The sequence below is a fragment of the Carcharhinus amblyrhynchos genome, chromosome 32 (assembly GCF_965287045.1).
Source record: "Carcharhinus amblyrhynchos chromosome 32, sCarAmb.v2.hapA, whole genome shotgun sequence".
NCBI lineage: Eukaryota > Metazoa > Chordata > Chondrichthyes > Carcharhiniformes > Carcharhinidae > Carcharhinus > Carcharhinus amblyrhynchos.
The window spans coordinates 8,193,803-8,216,676 of NC_137355.1; the positions used below are offsets into that span (position 1 = coordinate 8,193,803).

The window sequence follows — 22,874 nt, forward strand, 5'->3', positions numbered from 1 at the left end:
ATGGTAGGACCTTTCAAAAGTCTGATGAAAGCAGGGAAGAAGCTGTTCTTAAATCCTTGGTTCATTTTCATACTTTTGTATTATTTTTACAATGGAACAATGTGGAAGAGAGAATATCCGGGGTGCGTGGGGCTCTTGATTTTGCTGGCTGCTTTTCCAAGGCAGCGGGAAGTGTAGACAGACTCAACAGATGGGAGGCTGGTTTATGTGATGGATTGGGCTATGTTCACAGCCTTTTGTAGTTTCTTGTGGTCTTGGTCTGTTTGTGAAAAATTACTTTTGAATTTGCCCCCTGTATAGCTTCGGACTCAAAGAACTCACAGACCCTTGTTCTTGATCCTGTTTCTACTGAATCTTTTTTACGTTTTAAACATTGATTTGTTGAATTGTTATGGCACAAGTGGCCATGCAACCTGTTGTGTCCATGGTGATTATTTGCAAGAGCAACTCCTCTTGCCCCACTTCACCACCTTTTCCCCAAAGCCCAGCACTTTGTTTTTTTCTCTTCAGATAATGATCCAATTCTTTTTTTGAAAAATTTAATCTGCTTTCACCATGCTCTCAGGCAGATCCTGATCCTAACCACTTGCTCCGTAAAATAAAACTTTTCTGATGTTACCGCTGCACCTTTTAGCCAATCGCCTTAAATCGGTGCTCTTTGGTCCTCAGCTTTTCCACCAAACAGCCTCAGCTTCTCCAAGGTATCCATGTAACTGAAGTTCCTCATCCTTGGAACCACTTGGGTGGCATGGTGGCTCAGCGGTTAGCACTGCTGCCTCACAGCACCAGGGACCCCAGTTCAATTCCCAACTTGGGTCACGGTCTGTGCGGAGTTTGTATGTCCTCCCCGTGTCTGCGTGTGTTCCCTCCGGGTGCTCTGGTTTCCTCCCACAGTCCGAAAGACGTGCTGGTTAGGTGCATTGACCTGAACAGGTGCTGGAGTGTGGCGATTAGGGGAATTTAACAATAATTTCATTGCAGTGTTAATGTAAGTCTTACTTGTTACTAATAAATAAACTTTAACTTTTTATTCTCATGAATCTTAACCGATCCCTTTCTAATCCCTTCACAACCTTCCTAAGATGTGATGCCCAGATTTGGATAGAATACAGAACTCTAATTGAGGCTGAGCCAGTGTTTTATACAGGTGTAGCATAAATTCCTTCGTTTTGTACTCTGTGCTCCTACTCATAAAGCACAGGATCCCGTATATTTCAGTAATTGCTTTCACATCCTGACCTGCCGTCTTCAATGACTGCATACTCCCCCACCATGAGCACAATCAGGACCATTCCTGCTTTTACCCTGAGCCAACTGCCACCTTTCACCTGTGGGGCAGAGAAACTACAGAAAGATCATGAATGTAGCCCAGTACATCTTGCAACCAGCCTCCCATTCATTGACTCTGTCTACACTTGTCACTGCCTCGGAAAAGCAGACAGCATGATCAAGGATTCTACGCACCCCAGGCATGCTCTCTTCCACCACCTTCTGTCGGGAAAAAGGTACAAAAGTCTGAGGTCGTGGAGAACAGCTTCTTCCCTGCTGCTGTCAGACTTTTGAATGGACTTACCTCGCATTAAACTGATCTTTCTCTAGCTATGACTGTAACACTGCATCCTGCACTCTTTCCTTTCCTTCCCTATGTACGGTAAGGTTTGTCTGAATAGTGCACAAGAAACAATACTTTTCACTGTATACTAATGTATGTGACAATAATAAATCAAATCAAAAAGGGAGTTGGGCCCAACTTTGTGACGGAATTCTAGCTCAAGGGAAATAAGGATGCGATTTTATTTTTCTAGCAAATTCAATTCCCTGAAGTCAAGCAATGAGGTGATTGATTCAGCACTTGGTCTGTAGCAGGGACGCTAGTCGATAATGTGCAGTATTTGATTTGATTTTTATTGTTGTCACATGTACAATGAAAAGTATTGGTTCTTGCACGCCATATAGTCAAAGCATACCATTCATAGAGATGGAAAAGAGAGAGTGCAGATCGTAGTGTTACAGTCATAGCTAGAGTGTAGAGAAAAATCAAGTTAATGCAAGGTTTGTCCATTCAAAAATCTGACAGCAGCAGGGAAGAAGCTATTCTTGAGTCGGTTGGTACGTGACCTCAGACTTTATCTTTTTTCCGAAGGTAGAAAGTAGAAGAGAGAATGTCTGGGGTGCGTTGGGGTCCTTAATTATGCTGGCTGCTTTGCCAAGGGTGTGTATTCTACTGAAGTGTAGACAGAGTCAATGGATGGGAGGCTGGTTTGCGCGAATTATTGGGCTAAGTCATGTACTTTTGTAGTTCCTTGCGGTCTTTGGCAGTATTGTTAGTGTCTTTCCACATAGGTGTTTCGTCTGAGGCCCCAACAGTGGAGTCATAGGGGCCTTGGCCTGTCCCGACAAGGACAAACAAGGCCCAAACACAGACGGATACAATAGAACGGGGTCAGAGAAGACGTTTCCAGGATTTTGCAGCAATAGTTAATGACCAGCAACTTGAGAATTGTGGATGCTGAAATTATCAATGATTTCAAAAGGAAATTGGATTAACGATTGAAATAAACTTTGAGGACTATGTGATTGAGCATGGGAGTGGAACGGGCTGGATTGTTCTGGGGGGGGGGGAGCCAGCTTGGACTCAATGGGCTTGAATGGCTTCCTTCTACACTGTAAATGACTGATCTTCTATGATTTTTGCACATGTACCCTAGGCCTCTCTCTTCCTGTTATCCCTTTACAATTGTAGCTTTCATTTTATATTGCCTGTCTTCGTCCTTTCTGTCAAAATGGAATCAGTTCTCTGCATTAAATTTCATCCTGCTGCTTGTTTCCTCATTCCAGCAGCATGCTGCTGGTGTGCTCTTGAAATCTACTGGTATTCTCCCCCTTAGTTCACAATGCCTGAAACTTCGTGTTATTGCAGATTTTGAAATTGTGCTCTCTGTGCCCCAGTTTATTGATTTAGGTCAGGAAAATCAGGGGACTTGACTCTGGAGAGACAGTTTAGAAAGATGTCATGTGTCAGCACAGTTTTGGTGGGCCGAAGGGCCTGTTCTGCGCTGTACTGTTCTTTGTTCTAACCACACCGAACAGTTTCTTCGAATTCAAAGAACAGCCATTCCCCACACTCTGATTCTTATCACTTTGCCAGTTTTATATCTCATGTTTCTGCTGTCCCTTCTTTTCTGTGGACTCTCATGCTTCTGATAATGCTGATACGTGGAACTTTATCCTATCTACATCTTTTGGAAGTCCCTGTACACAGCATGAACTGCATTATCCTCATCAAAAACTCAAGCATGCATGATCTGTTTGGTGTGGCAATACCTCAATTTTAATATTTTTAAACTTGTTTTTAAATCCCCCCCCCCCCCCCCCATGGTCTAGCCCTTGCCCCCCTCCCCCCCCTCCCCCCACCTTCTCCAGCCCTACACCTCTTTGTGATCATTGAATCCCTACAGTGCAGAAGGACGCTTAGCCAGGCCCCCTCCCCTGCCTCATCCGCGCAATCTCACACATTTGCTAGGATAGTGCAAGACAAACTAATCCCTCTACTTCTTCAATTCTGGCCTTCCTGCTTTTAATCGCCCCTTTACTGGCAGCCCAGTGTGAGCTGCCGCTAAAATTCCCTCCACGCATCTCTCTATGTCTCTTTCCCTGCCTTCAAGACATTTTTAAAACCTATGCACAGGCTTTTGGTCACTTGTCTTAATGTCTCCTTATGTGGGTTGTGTCAGTTTTAATTTTAATTATGCTGCTATGAAGCTCCTTGGGGCAATATAAGACTGCAATATAAATGCATGTTTTGGGGAATAGCCCATTTCATTAATGTCAGCTCTGATCAGAGGAAGTAAAAACGTTGCCATATTTGTCCCAGACAATTGCAACATTATATGATTGCTACATTGTTCCTTCCCACACCCTGTATTAGTTCCCTTGACTTCCTCCAAGTTTCTAAAAAAAAGTGTGTATTTCCTTGCAACTGAATCCACAGTGAATTGCAAATATATCGCTGTTTCCTCACTATTGCTGGGTCAAAATCCTGAATTCCCTCCTTAACAGCGTTGCGGGTATATCAACCCCCCCTCCCCGTCCCCCTCCCCCTCCCCCTCCCCCTCCCCCTCCCCCTCCCCCTCCCCCTCCCCCCAGGGACTGCAGTGGTTTAAGAAAGCAGCTCATAAGAACATAAGAAATAGGAGCAGGAGTAGGCCATCTGGCCCTTCGAGCCTGCCCCGCCATTCAATAAGATCATGGCTGATCTGTCGTGGCTCAGTTCCACATTCCCGCCCTCTCCCCATAACCCTTAATCCCCTCTCTTATCAAAAACCCATCAACCCGCGTCTTAAAAATATTTAGCGAGGTAGCCTCCACCACTTCAACGGGCAGAGAATTCCAGAGATTCACCACCCTTTGAGTGAAGAAGTTCTTCCTCAACTCCGTTCTAAACCGCCCCCCCTTTATCTTAAGGCTGTGCCCCCTAGTCCTACTGTCCTTTCTGAGCGGGAAGAGTCTCTCCACCTCTATCCTATCCATCCCATTCATCATCTTATACGTCTCAATGAGATCTCCCCTCATTCTTCTAAACTCTAACGAGTACAAGCCTAGTTTATTCAGCCTCTCCTCATAGCTCAACCCCCTCAACTCCGGCATCAGCCTAGTAAACCTCCTCTGCACTCCCTCCAAGGCCAAAATATCCTTGCGTAAGTACGGCGCCCAAAACTGCACACAGTACTCCAGCTGCGGCCTCACCAATGCCCTATACAGCTGCAGAAAGACCTCCCTACTTTTATATTCAATCCCCCTCGCTATGAAGGCCAGCATCCCATTAGCCTTCCTGACCACCTGCTGCACCTGCAAGCTGGGTTTTTGCGACTCATGCACAAGGACCCCGAGGTCCCTCTGCACCGTCGCCTGCTGCAGTTTTTCGCCACCTAAGTAATAATCCTTCCTACCATTATTCCTACCAAAGTGTACCACCTCGCACTTGCCAACATTAAATTCCATTTGCCAGTTCCTGGCCCATTTGCCTAGCCTATCTAGATCCTTCTGCAGACTCTCCACACCCTCCGCACAATTTGCCTTTCCACCAATCTTGGTGTCATCAGCAAATTTCGACACCATACACTCAGTTCCCTCCTCCAGATCATCTATATAAATGGTAAATAGCTGAGGCCCCAGCACCGACCCCTGAGGCACTCCACTAGTCACCAACCGCCAATCCGAATAGCACCCATTGACCCCCACTCTCTGCCTCCTATTTGACAACCAGTCCTCTATCCACGCTAATACCCTACCCCCAACTCCATGTCCCCTGACCTTCTGCAATAACCTCTTGTGAGGTACCTTGTCAAACGCCTTCTGAAAATCAAGAAAGACCACATCCACCGGCTCTCCTCTATCCACCGCCCTAGACACATCCTCATAGAACTCCAGTAAATTCGTCAGACACGACTTCCCCTTAACGAAACCATGCTGCGTCTGCTCTATCAAGCAATTCCCCTCAAGATGCCTCGCTATTTCCTCCTTGATGACGGATTCTAACATTTTACCTACAACAGATGTTAAACTAACCGGCCTATAATTCCCCGCCTTTTGCCTGGCACCCTTCTGAAACAACAGCGTAACATTAGCCGCTTTCCAATCTTCCGGCACTTCCCCGAATACAGCGACGTCTGGAAAATAACCACCAAGGCATCCACTATCACCTCCGCCATTTCTTTCAGAACCCTCGGATGCATTCCATCCGGTCCTGGGGACTTGTCCACAATCAGCCCCTCCAGTCTGTTGAGCACCACCTCTCTAGTAACAGTAATGTCATCGAGACCCTCCAGTCCTACCACCTTTCCATCTCTAACACCCGGCAAATTATTCACGTCCTCCTCCGTGAATACCGAAACAAAAAAGTTATTCAAGACCTCAGCCATTTCCCCATCCCCTACCACTAAGCCCCCCTTCTCATCCTCTAAGGGTCCAACGTTCACCCTAGCCAGCCTCTTCCTTTTTATATACTTATAAAAACTCTTGCTATCGTTTTTTATATTAAGCGCTAGCCCAGCTTCATAGTTTATCCTACCCTTCTTTATCAATTTCTTTGTCAATCTTTGTTGACATTTCAACCTCTCCCAATCCTCTTCTTGCCCACTACTCTTAGCTACTCTAAACGCCTCCGCTTTTAATTTAACACTTTCCTTCACCTCCTTCGTTATCCACGGCTGATTACCTCTCCTCCTACGGTCTTTTTTGACCATCGGAATAAATTTTTGCTGAGCACCAAGAAAGATCTCCTTAAAAATCCTCCACTGCTCCTCAGCACATCACCACCTTCTGATTCACATCAATGCTGGCTTCGCCAGTGTTGCTCGCATCCTGCAAAATTAACCTTAAAAAAAGGCGTGGAGGAGGATTTTTGGCCGTTTTATAAGTTAACAGGAAGTTGTTTAGACTATGGGTTGCCTACTGAATTGTGTTTAGCTAATGTTGCTTTTAGTATTTGTTACAGTAAAAGCTGTGAAACCTGAAAACTTGTTGTGAGGTCTTTTTACTGGATGTTCAAGTATCTTTTCAAAACATTACCTGTATCTGTGGATCATAACAGTTCAAATAAAAGCAGGGCTTCCAGTGCAGATCCTTGGGGAACACCACTCTCTACCATCCTCCAACCTGTAAATGAGCTATTATTATTCACTGTTTGTCTGTCAGTTTTTTAAAAATCCAAACTGACCGTGAGCCTCTTACTTCACGAGCTTGAGTTTTGTTAACCATCTTTTTTTTGTCAGAAGCTTTCTTTGCAACACAATGAGCTTGGTCAGCTCTCCGGTCGTGGCTGGTGTATGCCTGGCTGCCTAGACTTCCTGGAAGCCAATGGTTGAGACCTTGTCTTAATGAGTCTTGTGGGCAACTTCACTCTCAATACGTTCAAATATTCTCAAAGGAGCTCAGGATGATCATGGCCTTGGAGCGCATGCTAGTGTTGCTGTCAATCTGCTTTGTTTGTTTGCAGGTATAGGCAGAGAAACTCTCCTTCCTCAGCTATCTTTGCTGATTGTTCAAAGAGTTCTTGGACACTACTTTCTTCATTCTTTAGCTAATGCCAAAACATAAGAGCTAGGAGTAGGAGTAGGCCATCTGGCCCCTCGAGCCTGCTCCACCATTCAGTAAGATCATGGCTGATCTTTTTGTGGGCTCAGCTCCACTTACCTGCCCGCTAACCATAACCTTTAATTCCTTTACTGTTCAAAAATGTATTTATCCTTGCCTTAAGAACATTCAATGAGGTAGCCTCAACTGCTTCACTGGGCAGGGAATTCCACAGATTCACAACTCTTTGTGTGAAGAAGTTCCTCCTCAACTAAGTCCTAAATCTGCTTCTCCTTATTTTGAGGCCATGCCCCCAGTTGTTTGTTTGTTACAATAAAAGTCTTAAAATTTGAAAACTTGTGTGATGCTTTTCCTGGATGTTCAAATTTGTTTTTAAAATGTTTATCTGTATCTACAGATCATGGCAGTCAAAAAAAAAGCAGGGTTTCCAGCATGGACACTTGGGGAACACCACTGTCTATCATCCTCTCTTCCTGAACTCAGTGTTTTGACAGACACCCAGGTCCTGGCATTCCGTCCTTCGGCATCATCCAAACTCTGAACTGAGATAAATGAGTATTGGGAGGGTTAAGGGGATGGGGTGGAGGGTTGGGGAGGGGTCAGCGAGGTGTCTGTAGGTGAGCACCATATCCACATTTACTCATTGTCACTTGACATATGAATGCACTTGACTGTGTGACAGAATTGGACTGTGGTCAGTGACGGATACTTACCGAGAAACAAGGCAGTCGGACTTATCGAGGCTGCAATCTGCAGACTTTGCGCAACGTAAACAACTTGCATTTGTATCATGTCGAAAACAGATCCTGGCTGGGTCACTCGTGTTGCAGTTCTCAATGCACGTATCTTTCTGAAGAATTCCCTCAGATTGTGCTGTTACAGAACTTGAACAGGGAGTGCTCTTTCAGTATTGCCGACCCTCGGGACAGCAGAAAGTGGAGCTCGCCTGCGTTTATTTAAAAAGAGACATTGTGTTCGATATAGTATAACAGGGTGTGAATTCTACTGAATGACTGACTGACTGACTCTGTTAGCACACAAAACACAGAAGCAACACAGCTAGTCTGAGACTCTCTGACTGCTGCACAACAATAAATATTTCTGATGATTAGAGATTGTGATTGTTCAGTGGAACACGCTTTCCCTTTTACAAGGGGTGCAGCTGACTGCATGAAGTTATTCAGTGTTCTCCACATAATAAAGGTATTACCCTGATCTTCAGTTGGTTAAGACAGTGAGTGATTGAACCACACCAATCAAGAAACTTAGAGGTATGAGTTGACCGATAGAAGTTTACAAGATTGAATGGCATGGACAGAGTGGATAGTCTAAAGGCTCTTTCCTCAGGTAGAAAAGTACTCGGGGACATAGGTTTAAGGTGCACGGGGAAAAGTTTAGAGGAGATGCGCGAGACAAGCTTTTTACACGGAGGGTGGTGAATATCTGGAACGCGCTGTCCGGGGAGGCGGTGGGAGCAGGTATGATAGCGGCATTTAAGGGGCATCTAGACGAATAAATGAATAGGATGGGAATGGAAGGACACGGACTCTAAGTGCATACGGTTTTAATTTAGGCAGGCATCGTGATTGGTGCAGGCTTGGATGGCCGAAGGGCCTGTTCCTGTGCTGTCGTTTTTTTTTAAACTTATCTTAACTTGAGTGGTGAGGGGGGATTCTTTGGGATTCCTGTCCCTGATTACTACCCAGCATGCCCTGATGTGTGGACCTCTGGTAAGGACTGAATTTATTGTAATTGTGATGCTTCCGGCAGTCAAATAGTCTGAGACATCTCCCAGTTTGCACATTGTGCTATATTGTGCTGTGGGCGGCATGGTGGCACAGTGGTTAGCACTGCTGCCTCACAGCACCAGGGACCCACGTTCGATACCCGGTTTGGGTCACTGTCTGGAGTTTGCATGTTCTCCCCATATCTGCGTGGATTTCCTCCGGGTGCTCCCGTTTCCTCCCCCAGTCCGAAAGATGTGCTGGTTAGGTGCATTGACCGAAACAGGTGCCAGAGTGCGGTGAATCTCACAGTAACTTCATTGCAGTGTTAATGTAAACCTTACATTAAATAAGCTTTACTTTATGGACACAATGATGGCAAATTCATATATGATGACAAGATTCAAGACTTGTAACGCAGATAATCTGCACAAGATCGTATCCATTTTGTAGAAGAAATCTTTCTTCTGCAGTTGCATGATGATATTATTTCACACAAGGAATGTAATTGAATTCTGTTCTTTCAGTGATCTCATAGGGTATAAAATCAAATCACTCCTGGGCAAGAAGTTTGAGTGGTTGAGCAATGATTAACCCTGCTGTGGAATTCAGAGTGTGATTCCTGCCTGCTAATTGTTGACCCTTAGTTAAGATCAAGCCCAAGATGGGGCGCATATGTTGTCAGCTTGGAACTCATTTGTCTCTCTTGCGCGGGGACCGTGAATTGGATTCAATTGGATTTTGGCTTTTGGAGCAACAAGGAGGCTGTCTGGTCCATTCTGAGCATTGACTTTGTAATTTTGAGAATGGAGTAAAAGTTTAAAAAGGGAAAAAAAATGATGGCAGAAGTAAGGAATTATATGGAGAAACTGGGGCTGTCCTCAAAATAGGAAAAATAGAGAAACTGAAGAGGAGATTTGTCCGAGGCTTTCCAAATCACGAACAGTGAACCAGGAGAGATTGTCTAGAATGGCAGTCAGATCAATAACTGAAGGACACAGATTTAAAATGCCCAGGCAGAAAGATCAGAGATTACATTATTTTACTCTGATATATTTCATGATTTGGAACGCACGGCCTAAAGGGTGATAGAAATCAATTTGTTGGTATTTTTCAAATAGGGATTGGATGAATACTTGAGAATATTTCCAGACTATCAGCAGAGAATGGCGAATCGGATTATTTGGCTGGCTCTACCCCCCAGGAAGCAGGGTGGGCCTTTGATATTGTGGGAATCTAGTTCAGTCACACTACTGATCGTTGAATGGGCACGCATGTTAGCATTGGAGGTTACATCACATGACCCCTAAGTGCCCCAACCCACACATCCCCAAGCATCAGTTGTCCACCATATCCATGCAGATGGCTCAGTACCTTCCCCAACTAATTGGGAACCAAGTGGTTGCTTTATCTGACAAGTCAAGAATCATCCAATTGAACAGGCTTATTTTTTCCCAAACTCCAACATTATTACAGAAATTGCTGGGAAATCTCAGCAGGCCTGACAGCATCTGTGGAGAGAGAATAAAATCAACATTTTGAGTCAGGTTGACTCATTGTTATACCTAAATAAAAGGTTTTAAAAAACACATTTTTTAAACAATCATTTCATTTTAAAGATTGCATTCAGAAATGTCTAGGGAGTTAATCTGCACTTCCTGGAGACTTCAGGACCGTGCTGGGAGGAGTGCTTGCTTGAAGAATGGTAGGAAGGACTATTACTTACGTGGCGAAAAACTGCAGCAGGCGACGGTGCAGAGGGACCTCGGGGTCCTTGTGCATGAGTCGCAAAAACCCAGCTTGCAGGTGCAGCAGGTGGTCAGGAAGGCTAATGGGATGCTGGCCTTCATAGCGAGGGGGATTGAATATAAAAGTAGGGAGGTCTTGCTGCAGCTGTATAGGGCATTGGTGAGGCCGCAGCTGGAGTACTGTGTGCAGTTTTGGGCGCCGCATCTGCGCAAGGATATTTTGGCCCTGGAGGGAGTGCAGAGGAGGTTTACTAGGCTGATACCGGAGTTGAGGGGATTGAGCTATGAGGAGAGGCTGAATAAACTAGGCTTGTACTCGTTAGAGTTTAGAAGAATGAGGGGAGATCTCATTGAGACGTATAAGATGATGAATGGGATGGATAGGATAGAGGTGGAGAGACTCTTCCCGCTCAAAAAAGACAGTAGGACTAGGGGGCACAGCCTCAAGATAAAGGGGAGGCGGTTTAGAACGGAGTTGAGGAGGAACTTCTTCACTCAAAGGGTGGTGAATCTCTGGAATTCTCTGCCCGTTGAAGTGGTGGAGGCTGCCTCGCTAAATATTTTTAAGAAGCGGGTTGATGGGTTCTTGATAAGAGAGGGGATTAAGGGTTATGGGGAGAGGGCGGGAAAGTGGAACTGAGCCACAACAGATCAGCCATGATCTTATTGAATGGCGGGGCAGGCTCGAAGGGCTAGATGGCCTACTCCTGCTCCTATTTCTTATGTTCTTATGTTCTCTTGAGTCTGAATTGGCTGTTCTGGATGGGGTGATATGTAGTGCATTCTTCAAATGTTTCTGTAAATTTTTTTTTCAGAGGACTTGATATTGATTGATTGAAGGATTCCGCAATGGAAGGCTAAGTGTGAATGTTAGTAAATCTTCCTGACCTGATTGTGAGCCAAGTGCTCTACCACTGTCACTGCAGGGCTACCCATCATGAAACTGTCATCTGATAGTGGTTTACTATCTTTCTTTCTTGCCTGGCTGCTCTTTAGATATAGGATAGTTATTTTGTGTGAAGCCTTGGAATCTAAGCTGGCACAAGAATGGTGTTGAAAAGATTCCTTCCAATTAATGCTTGTTTAACTTTGTTTTCCCCCCTCCCCCAGCAGATGGACTCCCCTGCCTCCACTCCAGCCCCGCCACCCCTTCATCTTCTGCCTCCTGTCAGCAGTGGTGTTGCATCCCCAGTGGAGCAGATCATGGTCCGCACCCGATCGATTGCGGTCAATACCTGCGATGTTGGACTCGCAACAGAGCCTGAGTGTCTAGGCCCCTGTGAACCAGGGACAAGTGTCAATCTCGAAGGGATTGTGTGGCAGGAAACGGAAGATGGTAAGAAAATCATATCAGCTTTTTTGCTGTTCAAAGCTTTTTGCTTGAATGAGAGAGCCTGTGAATTGTGATCTGGGAGATGTAGCAGGGACCACAGTCTTGCAGAATGTGGCTTGCAGACATTAAAAAAAAGGCAAACTCAGTTGCATTGTTAAAAATGATTAAATCTGTTTGTAGATTGGTTAGAAGAGCTCTGGGTTTCAATGTGCTAAAATACAGATTTGTATGTTAGCCATTTTTGGAGTTTATATTGGGGACACGAATCTTACAGGCCATTATTAGCGTAGCTATTTTGAATATGTCTCCAAATAGCTTGGCTATCACATGATGGTTTTGATTAAAACCAAGCAATCCCAGATTTGTTTGTTATTCTCAGCTTAAAAGATTCCGGTTGTTGCTTCTGTTAAAATTGCGGACATGTTTGCACCGTGCGTCCTTTTGAAGTGACTTGTGCCAAACTGGAGAAGTATAGGAAGTGAACTGAAAGAGAGGATGCAACTTTTAAAAATCACCGGCGCGTATGCAATAAGGTGAGAAGGTGCAGAACAGGAGTACGTGAGGATTGCAAGTAGGCAGCATTAGTCAGTGAAATGCAGGAAGTAACGCTTTGCTTAGCACTGCAGAAATGTGGCTCAGGTGGCGCTTGAACCTTGTTCCTCACCAGCTGCTGAAATGAATAACCTTCAGTACAAACTTCCTGATCAAATTAAAAGTTAAAACCTACTCTATTCAGTGCGCGCGTTATTTTAGAAAAAGACTTGCATTTAAGTAGCATGTTTCAAAACCTCGGCAAGCCCCAAAGCATTTTATAGCCAAATAAGTACTACATTGTGAAATGTGGATCTGTTATAATGTAGGAAACACAGCAGCCAATTTATGAAAGAATAGGCCCTCGAAAGAAGTGATCGATTTTTAAAAAAAAATCAGATTCTAATGAAAGGTTATCAAAGGTTATCGGAAATGTTTGTTTTTCTCCATGGATGCTGCTGGACTTGCTGAGAATTTCCAGTGCCTTTTTGGTTTTATTTAAGCTGAACATCAGTTTTAGCAAAGACATCTGGGTGAATCTCCCTGTTGTGAAATTGTGCCATGAGACTTCTGTATCCAGCTGAGGGAGTAGACGGGGCCTCGATTGAATATCTGATTCTAAAGGTCTGAGACATTGGAAAGTTGAAGATAGTAATGCCTATTTACTTCCGCTGAATGTATTTCTTGAAATGAAACGTTAGAGTAATGGAATTGTCACCCTTATTTCAAGGTGTCCCACTCCAAGGCAGTCCTGGCCTGCTGCTTAATGGGATGGTGAGACACTGGCTGGCTTGCTGATCTGAATTGTGCGATTGTGGGAAAACAGCACTGGCTGTCGTGTACTCCTGTACATGGTTTGTGGGAAATTGGGAAGGCACATCCCTTCTCTTTGAATCCTGTTCAGTCAATAGTACCTCAGAGCACGTACTTCCTTTGGAAAGATTGCCTCTTTGTCTGGGGAACTACAGATGTAGAGGGAAATAAAGATCTTCGGCATTTGATGATATGGAACTTGAGTATTGCTGAAAGAAAATGGAGACAAAGCTTTTGGTCATGCACACATCAATGTCAGGGAATTCAACAAATTTGCACTGTATGGGAAGAGGGTGCTGATTGGTCGGCAAGTGGGTTCTGATAGAGTGGTTGTTGTGGGGAGTATACTAGTTATTGATGACTGACAGTTAACTGCTAAGCATTGTTGGAAATTAGCTTGAATCTGGTCAAGGCATTGCCCTGAGGAATGGATCAGTGAATGGCTGTCACTGTTTTGTTTAGTTGAAACAGTTGCAATGTGTACATGTACATGTTCTTTCTGCAAAGAACAGGGCCCTGTGTATTCATATATGTAGCTTTCAGTACCTGCAGATGCCCCGCAATGTGAGACTGATTGACGATCTTAAATTGGTTGTCAATGTAGTCCTTAGCACAATGAGGATTACTTAGCAAGTGTTCTCCAATCACAGAATCACATCTATGTTGGACACTTGTGTTCTGAGTTTTGCAAGCGTGGGTTGGTTGTATATAGTCTGTATCTTGCCCGTTGCAAACAGCAGAAGGAAAATGTTTGACACAATCCACTGGTCTTTGGGATATTGGCCCATCATATCCAGTATCACACTGTGTTGAAATCCATATACCACATTACTCATTTGTGTGACAGGCAGCAAAGCGACAACAAAGGAAATCCCTTTTTTTTTTGAGCAGTATTCAAATATCCTAGAATCTATAGAATCCTGACAGTGCAAAAGGAGACCATTTGGCCCATTGAGTCTGCACTGACCACAAGCCCATCCAGACCTTATCCCCGTGACCTCATTTACTTCGCTAATCCCCTTGACGTTTATTTTGACCAGTCACCTAACCTGCACATCTTCGGTTGGGATCTGGAATTCAGTTGCTGAGGGTGTGATGGAGGCAGGGCCATTTGAGGCTCTCAGATGGAAATTGGATCATTCCCTGAAAGAGAACAATTGCAAGGCTGTGGGGAAAAGGCAAGGGAATGGCACAAGGTGAATTGCTGCTTCAGGGGGCTAGCACAGACATGACATGCTGAATAGCCACCTTCTGAACTGCCACCATTTTAAGTTGCCGTGATTTGAGGTTGAAACAAGCGAGTTGAAAATCGAGGGGCAGTGACCATGGAAGGCTTCAGGCAGATCTAAATGATAATGATGGGAAGAGACAGCTCCTGGCACTCCTGTTGTCACTGCACAGAATTTTACAATGTGACATTCGACATTTCTAGCAAAATGTTTAACTAGCTAATTTAACTGAAGTATAAAAAACAGACAGCTGAGCGACAGTAATAAGTTTAGATTTCTCCCTTATAATATTCAGAGTGCAACCTAAAAATAGGATAAATCTCCCCACGAACAGACAGCATATCTTTACACTTCAATTCTTAGTTGACTTGCATTCAGCGAGTAGAAAGGGATTAGGTTTTTGATTGGTGATTCCCGGAGGTTGATCCTAACCTGGTTTGATCCATATGGAGCAGAGTTTCAGTTAGATCTCGGTTGCAGTCGTGTCTTGCATTCCGGGCGGATAGTGGTGAGCACTGCTGCCTCACAGCACCAAGGGACCAGGGTTCGATTCCTGGCTTGGGTCACTGTCCGTATGGAGTCTGCACATTCTCCTCGTGTCTGTGTGGGTTTCTTCCAGGTGCTCTGGTTCCCTCCCACAGTCCAAAAGATTTACGGGATAGGTCATTTGGCCATGCTAAATTGCCCCTAAGTGCCAGGGGGATTAGCTAGAGTAAATATGTGAGATTATGGGGATAGGGCCTGGGTAGGATTTGGACTCAATGGGCTGATGGCTTCCTTCTGCACTGTAGGGATTCTCTGATTCTACTTTTGGAAGCATTTTCGGCATCTTGGAATGGATTGGGGTTAAGCAGTGTACCAGAATGATCCCAGGGAATGAGGGGCTTCATTGAAGTGGAAAGATTAGAGAGGCTGGAGTAGTTTTTCTAAAAGCAGAGCAAGTTCAGGGGAAATACAATAGAGGTGAGGGGGTCTTAATAGAGCAACTGTGGGGAAACTGCTGCAGCTGGCAGGAGGATACCACTTTAAGAATATTGACAAAGCAGCTGGAGATGACGTTTGTTACAATGCGGCAAATTATGATGTGGAATAATTGCCTGAGAGAGAGTGATGGAATCAGGTTCTATAGTAACCTTACTTGACTCGACGGGGTGATTGGCCCACTGTGTAGTAAGAATCTGGATACCAGCCTAACTTCAGATTAGATCTAAGGGGTAATTAACCATGACCAATCCACCTCACCTGCACATCTTTGGACTGTGGGAGGAAACCTCAGCACCCGGAGGAAACCCACGCAGACATTGGAGAACATGCAGGATCCGTACAGGCAGTGACCCAATGCCGCGTGTGAACCTAGGTCCCTGGCGTTGTGAGGCAGCAGTGCTAAGCACTGTGCTGTGTGAGTGGGCTACGTAACTGTAGGGGAATGTGGCTTGTTGACTGTGGTAACTGGGGAAGAATGGACGTCAGGTTTTGCCTTCAAATAGATTGGATGGAGGAAGAAAGCTGCCCCTCATATCTCATGCCTTTTTTAAAATTTTGAATGCTGTTCATCTTTGTTGCTGCTGTTGTTGTGCTAATGGATTGTTTGAGTGTAGAGCAGCAGGATTTGGGGAGGAGGGGGGTAATGGAGATGAAAGAGAGAGCCAAAGCTGAGAATGTTTTGATTTTCACAACGATAATTTCCATTTGCTTGCAGCATTTGGAGTGCAGTGCTCCGATTGGCCAGGCCCTGTGGGTTTAGACTTGTTCCAGGATTTCCTTGCACAATGCCTTTAAATGGTAACTGGCGTCGAGCGGTGCCTTGATCCACCACAAATGAAAGCTCAGAGCTGCAGAGATTGCAGACAGCAGTGTCTCGTCAAACTGGGGCTCCCTCCCCGCAACAAAGAAGCTATTTTTCATAAATTTGCTCTGAATTAGAAGGGGTTCTGGTCAGATGTGTTGGGAAAAAGCTCTTCTCACTTGTTAGTGAGTCAGCAAGTCAACGATGCTATCATTTTAGGCTGATTAAAAGAAGAGAGGAAGGGGCTGAAGGAAGATTGTTTTTGAATAAAGCTGCTGGAACATGGATTGTCTGACTAACTGCAGAGAAGGCAGAATCCTATTTTAAAGGGCAGTGGATCAATGTTTGAACAAAAAGAAAATCTGGGTGAAAGGCAGGGGAATGAACTGTCTCGGTAGAATCATAGAATTCTACAGTGCAGAAGGAGGCTGTTCGGTCCATTGAGTTTGCACTGACCACAATCCCTCTTTATCCCTGTAAGTCCATGCATTTATCCAGGCTAGTCCCCTGTCGCTAAGGGGAAATTTAGTTTGGCCAATCAACCTAACCCACACAGCAGCACGGGTGGCACAGTGGTTAGTGCTCCTGCCTCACATCGCCAGGGATCCAGGTTCAATTCCAGCCTTGGGTCACTGTCTGTGCAGAGTTTGCACATTCTTCCCGTGTCTATGTGGATTTCCTCTGGTTGCCCCAGTTTCCTCCCACAGTCCAAAGATGTGCAGGTTTGGCAGATTGGCCATGTTGAATTGACCATCGTGTTAGGGGGATTAGCAGGGTAAATATGTGGGGTCGTGGGAATAGGCCCTGGGTGGGATTGTGGTTGGTGCAGGCTCGATAGGCCAAATGGCTTCCTTCTGCACTGTAGGGATTCTATGCAAATCGTTGGAGTGTGGGAGGAAACCCCACACACACATGGGGAGAACATGCAAACTCCAGAGTGTGACCCAAGCCAGGAATTGAACATGGGTACCTGGTGCCGTGAGGCAGCAGTGCTGTGCCACCATGCTCTTCCAGAGGACTGGCTTTGTAAAATGGACCAAATGACCTCCTCCTGGGCTGTACACTTGCGTTTCTGTTCTATGAAAGACTACGAAAGGCCGGTTGTTTGTGACTTATTCTGTGGAGTGAGGAGGAGAGGTGCTGAGAGGTGATATTTTGAGAATGGTGCTGAAGGTTGTAGGCAGAGGGTGAGATCTTTGCTCTGCTGTAATGTACTAATCTGCTGCTCTGAATTCTGAACTCTGTGACCTGCTTTCTTTATTGAGAAGCAATGTGTTGACAGATGGGTTTTTTTTTGACTACTTGGCAGCTTCAAGTTAAACGTGTAAGCTGGCTGGGCTCAGACATCTCCAGTTTGCTTCAGTCAGTTAGCTTTGGGTTTCTTTTGCTGCTGCAAATATTGATGCAGGTTTGTAAATGTCTCGAACCCTCAGAAATCAGCATCCCATGGAACAGATAGGACATGACACACACACCTCTGCCTTCAAACAATTCTTGTGGGTACACCACTCACAGGTTAGAACTGACATTTTTTTTGTATCACACGCACACACATTCCATTCTCTCACCATCCATCCACTTGCAACACTTCTTGCACCTGCACGCACACACTCTCTCCTCCCTCCCTCTCTCTCACAAACACACACACACACACACCCCTCCATTCTTGTGCGTGCACCTACCATTCTTGTACTCGCACACACCGCTTGTGTGCACATACTCCCACATCACTCACGTGCATCTTGCACACAAAACGTTGTGTGCATACTTTCATACTCACAGCACTTGTACAAACATCGCCAGTGATGTGTGAATGCCTGTGAACACCCCGTTCGTGTGAGGGCCTGCACACGCTTTATTTGCTGCATTCACATGTTCGCTTGACTCCAGCTACACACACACTAACCACCCCTGTGAAAAGTGTGGACAAGATGCTGTGTGGAAACTGTTTCACCTGCCGGAGTGAGAAGGGACCAATGAGACTCTGGATAGACATGAGATGGCAAATGCTGGCTCCTGGGATATCCTTCTCAGGCATGCATCTCAGACACTCGCAAATACTGTCTATGAAAGAATAACTGCTCCCTTCCTTTGAGCTTTCGTCATGTGTTTCAGAGTTTGATCTATTTACTGCAGTAAGCAATGCTACGTGTACAGTTCTTGCTGATGACTATTTGCACTGATCTGTTGGGTAAATGTAGCAAAACTGCTGTGGATTTAATGCTGAGTTTTATTGGGAAGAACAACGATTATGTTATCTGTTGAAAGTGAGGCAGCTCCAAACTTTGCCAGGATTAGTGTTCCATCATTCTCAGATATTTTCTGTTGCTACGGTGTCTTGAATTAGGATCAGTGAGTGGAAATCTGGCTGAAACTGCTCAGGACTAATCTCATGGAATTTCATGAAATCAGCATCAAACAAATGGACAATATTTTCACCCCTGGAGGGTGAGGGTGGGAGTTATACTGAGGAGCTTGGGAAATTTAAAGAGGTATGACCATTCAGAGATAAATCGGATGACGGGGTTCGATTCCCAGCTTGGGTGAATGTCTGTGCGGAGTCTGCATGTTCTCCCCATGTCTCTGTGGGCTTCCGGGTGCTCCGGTTTTCTCCCACAGTCCAAAGATGTGCAGGTTAGATTGATTGGCCATGCTAAATTGACCCTTAGCATCAAGGGGATTAGAATCATAGAATCCTGTAGTGCAGAAGGAAGCTGTTCAGCCCATCGCATCTGCACTGACCACAATTCCACCCAGGCCCTATCCCCATAACCTCATGCATTTACCCTAGCTAGGCCCCTTGAAACTAAGGAGTAATTTGGCATGGCCAATTCACCTAACCCGCACAGGGTAAATATGTGAGGTTATGGGGATATGACCTTGGTGGGACTGATGTCAGTGCAGGCTGAATGGACCAAATGGCCTCCTGCCCTGTGTGGATTCTGTGATTCTATCATAGTCTGATGGAATTCGAAGAAAGTGTGTTTCACCAGGTAGTTGATGTGATGTTTTATTTCATTCTCCAAGGGAGCCTGGCCAAAGGCGACAGCCAAATAAGTTGGTGGAGGGAATGACCTTGACTGTTGTTGCCTTTGGCAGTGCCACCCAGATTATGCAAGTTGCCCGCAGGGATCCTTGCAGCAAGTGACACCGAGCTTCAAATTGCCACACACACACACACACACACACACACACACACACACACACACACACACACAAAAACATCCCCCCACCTCACTGCTGACAACAGAGGCTGCAGAGGCAGCTGCTAGACTGATATGCTGTAGAAAGGGCTGGTAATAAATAGCTGGTGGCTGTGGGCATTTTAATTCTGCTTCCTGACCTCCCTGGCATGACTTATTTCATCTTGTATCACTTCAGTCACGAAACACTGAAATGGGAGCATTTTAAAACAAAATGGGGGGGCCGCTAATCAGAATGCCGACTATCTGCGATGTGGCAGAATGTCGCTCCCTAATCACCAGTGAAAGCTTGATTTGTTTCACCCCATTTTACTGTTACAAAGTCAATGCGTGAAGTGGATTGGGCGAGACTTTAATCCACCTCCTTGCTCCATAAAATTCAAACTGAATCCAATTCATGGTCCCCGCTCGAGAGATATACAAGATCCCAGCCGAGGAGGAAAGGGCCGGATCTTGGGTTTGATCTGATGCTCTGAAGAAGCACAGCCCAGCCAGTTGACCATGGTTTCTTCCTTTCTGCTCAGAGTTTCAATTGGAATTGGTTATCAGTGAATCAAAAGTAATATTCTGCTGATTTTTAAATTCCACCCATCCAGGTCATAAAGTGGGGGGTGGGGAGGGAAATAAGTCTCATGAAATAGCAGTTTAAAAAAAAATTACACAGACCTGTGCTAACAGAAAACTGCAGGCTCAGTGGAACCGTTACTGCAATCAAATCTTCAATCTACAGAGCAAAGAAGCAGGCGGTTTTCCTTGTGGGGAAGTGAAATAAGTGCACAGGATTTCAAATATCAGGGGCAGCCTGCCGGCAGCCAGGCCTGGTGCTAGTAATGTGAGCACCGGTGCTGAGATAAGATTACTGTATCGACGGCATCCTCTGAACTCTGCACCCAGCCTCTTGGAAAACTCCAGTCACCCACTTGAGCCTGAGTTTGTCCCACGGCAGCGCGCGATGCAAGAGCACGTGGTGACGGCAGCCTCAAAGCCCTGCAGTGGTTCAGACCAGCAAGCAGAGGCTTCTCATGTGGACTTGCTTTGTGTAAATTGGACTTGGTGAGATTGAAGCAGCCGGATTTGTTTGTGGCTGCCTTGCAGTATTCCCCTTTGCAACTGCTGAGAATGTAATAGGACAAATCCCACCCACCCCCAGCCCAGGGCACCTGAAATAGGGCAAGCGCCTCAAGGTGGCACTTTAGTCTTTACACCTGGCCTCCGTGACCTCCTGTGTTTTGGTAGGAACATTGTAAGTAAATGTGTAAGGACCAGTGCCATCCAGCTCCCCTCCATCCCAGACACTTTAATATGCTGCACTATCTAGACTCCCTGGGGTGACCCTAGGTGACCTCCTTCAAGCTTGCTGTGAGCTCCATTGTACACTTACTGGCATGAGGGAAAGTTACAGCCAATTTGAACTATGCAACATGGGAAATGAGAACGTTTTAATGAGACAAGCAGCTGAAAGTCTGCAACCTCCTGACAACGCTCTTAAAAAAAAATCTAAGCAGACAAATCCCAGAGCTCCCCAGCCCCCTGTTGTACGCATTTTATATTTGGTGCCCCATGTTAAATGCGGATCTATAACTGTTGGGGATCATGTCATGTGCGTCAGGTGCACTGGGCACTGTTTTGTAAGCTTACTCCAGTGATCAAACCTGAAGCATTGGTTGTCCAGCATAAACTCTGTGCAATGTTTGATTAATAGATCCATCATTATAATAGGAACTTCACAGGCAGTGACCTCAGATCACAGAATCCCTATGATGCAGAAGGACGCCACTCAGCCCATCAATCCTGCACTGACCACAATCCCACACAGGCCCTATCTCCATAACCCCTCATTTACCTGCTAACCTTCTAACAGTAGGATCAATTTAGCGTAGCCAATCAACCTAACCTGCACAACTTTGGAGTGTGGGAGAAAACCGGAGCACCCGGACAAATCCACGCAGAGACAGGGAGAACATGCAGACTCCGCACAGACAGTGACCTGCAATGTATTCCCTCTTTAGTTGGTACGTTTATGTTGCTGCCCCATCTTAATTTACTGCCCTGATTTTCCATTCCTGGTAAAAGACAACATTTAACCCACTTTATATTCTAGATGACATCATCAGTTTTCTCAACTAACTGCGATAATTGCTTTCTAGGTAATAAGCAGAAACTGACCATCTCCCAGATCATTGGCAGGATTGTCCCAAAACTATCTCCAGTAACAACTGCCCTCTGCTGTGCACTGACCCCAGTAACAACTGCCCTGTGTCCTGCACTGACCCCAGTAACAACTGCCCTGTGTCCTGCACTGACCCCAGTAACAACTGCCCTCTGCTTTGCACTGACCCCAGTGACAACTGCCCTCTGCTTTGCGCTGACCCCAGTGACAACTGCCCTCTGCTCTGCGCTGACCCCAGTGACAACTGCCCTCTGCTCTGCGCTGACCCCAGTGACAACTGTCCTGTGCTCTGCACTGACCCCAGTGACAACTGCCCTGTGCTCTGCACTGACCCCAGTGACAACTGTCCTGTGCTCTGCACTGACCCCAGTGGCAACTGTCCTGTGCTCTGCACTGACCCCAGTGACAACTGTCCTGTGCTCTGCACTGACCCCAGTGACAACTGTCCTGTGCTCTGCACTGACCCCAGTGGCAACTGTCCTGTGCTCTGCACTGACCCCAGTGACAACTGTCCTGTGCTCTGCACTGACCCCAGTGGCAACTGTCCTGTGCTCTGCACTGACCCCAGTGGCAACTGTCCTGTGCTCTGCACTGACCCCAGTGGCAACTGTCCTGTGCTCTGCACTGACCCCAGTGGCAACTGTCCTGTGCTCTGCACTGACCCCAGTGGCAACTGTCCTGTGCTCTGCACTGACCCCAGTGGCAACTGTCCTGTGCTCTGCACTGACCCCAGTGGCAACTGTCCTGTGCTCTGCACTGACCCCAGTGGCAACTGTCCTGTGCTCTGCACTGACCCCAGTGGCAACTGTCCTGTGCTCTGCACTGACCCCAGTGGCAACTGTCCTGTGCTCTGCACTGACCCCAGTGGCAACTGTCCTGTGCTCTGCACTGACCCCAGTGGCAACTGTCCTGTGCTCTGCACTGACCCCAGTGACAACTGTCCTGTGCTCTGCACTGACCCCAGTGACAACTGTCCTGTGCTCTGCACTGACCCCAGTGACAACTGTCCTGTGCTCTGCACTGACCCCAGTGACAACTGTCCTGTGCTCTGCACTGACCCCAGTGACAACTGTCCTGTGCTCTGCACTGACCCCAGTGACAACTGTCCTGTGCTCTGCACTGACCCCAGTGACAACTGTCCTGTGCTCTGCACTGACCCCAGTGACAACTGTCCTGTGCTCTGCACTGACCCCAGTGACAACTGTCCTGTGCTCTGCACTGACCCCAGTGACAACTGTCCTG

At 46.1% G+C, this 22,874-nt stretch overlaps 1 protein-coding gene across 8 annotated transcripts in view; it reads left to right on the forward strand.

Moving 5' to 3' along the window:
- Nucleotides 1-22,874, forward strand: part of znf609b (zinc finger protein 609b) — a 194,584-nt gene that overhangs the window by 91,589 nt on the left and 80,121 nt on the right. For 6 of the 8 annotated variants that reach the window (XM_080216280.1, XM_080216284.1, XM_080216286.1 and 3 more), the window contains exon 3: nt 11,678-11,903. In XM_080216280.1, the coding sequence (XP_080072406.1) occupies nt 11,678-11,903 (226 nt within the window). The remainder of the gene's footprint in view (nt 1-11,677; nt 11,904-22,874) is intronic. The other 2 variants (XM_080216285.1, XM_080216287.1) reach the window with 1 other exon arrangement.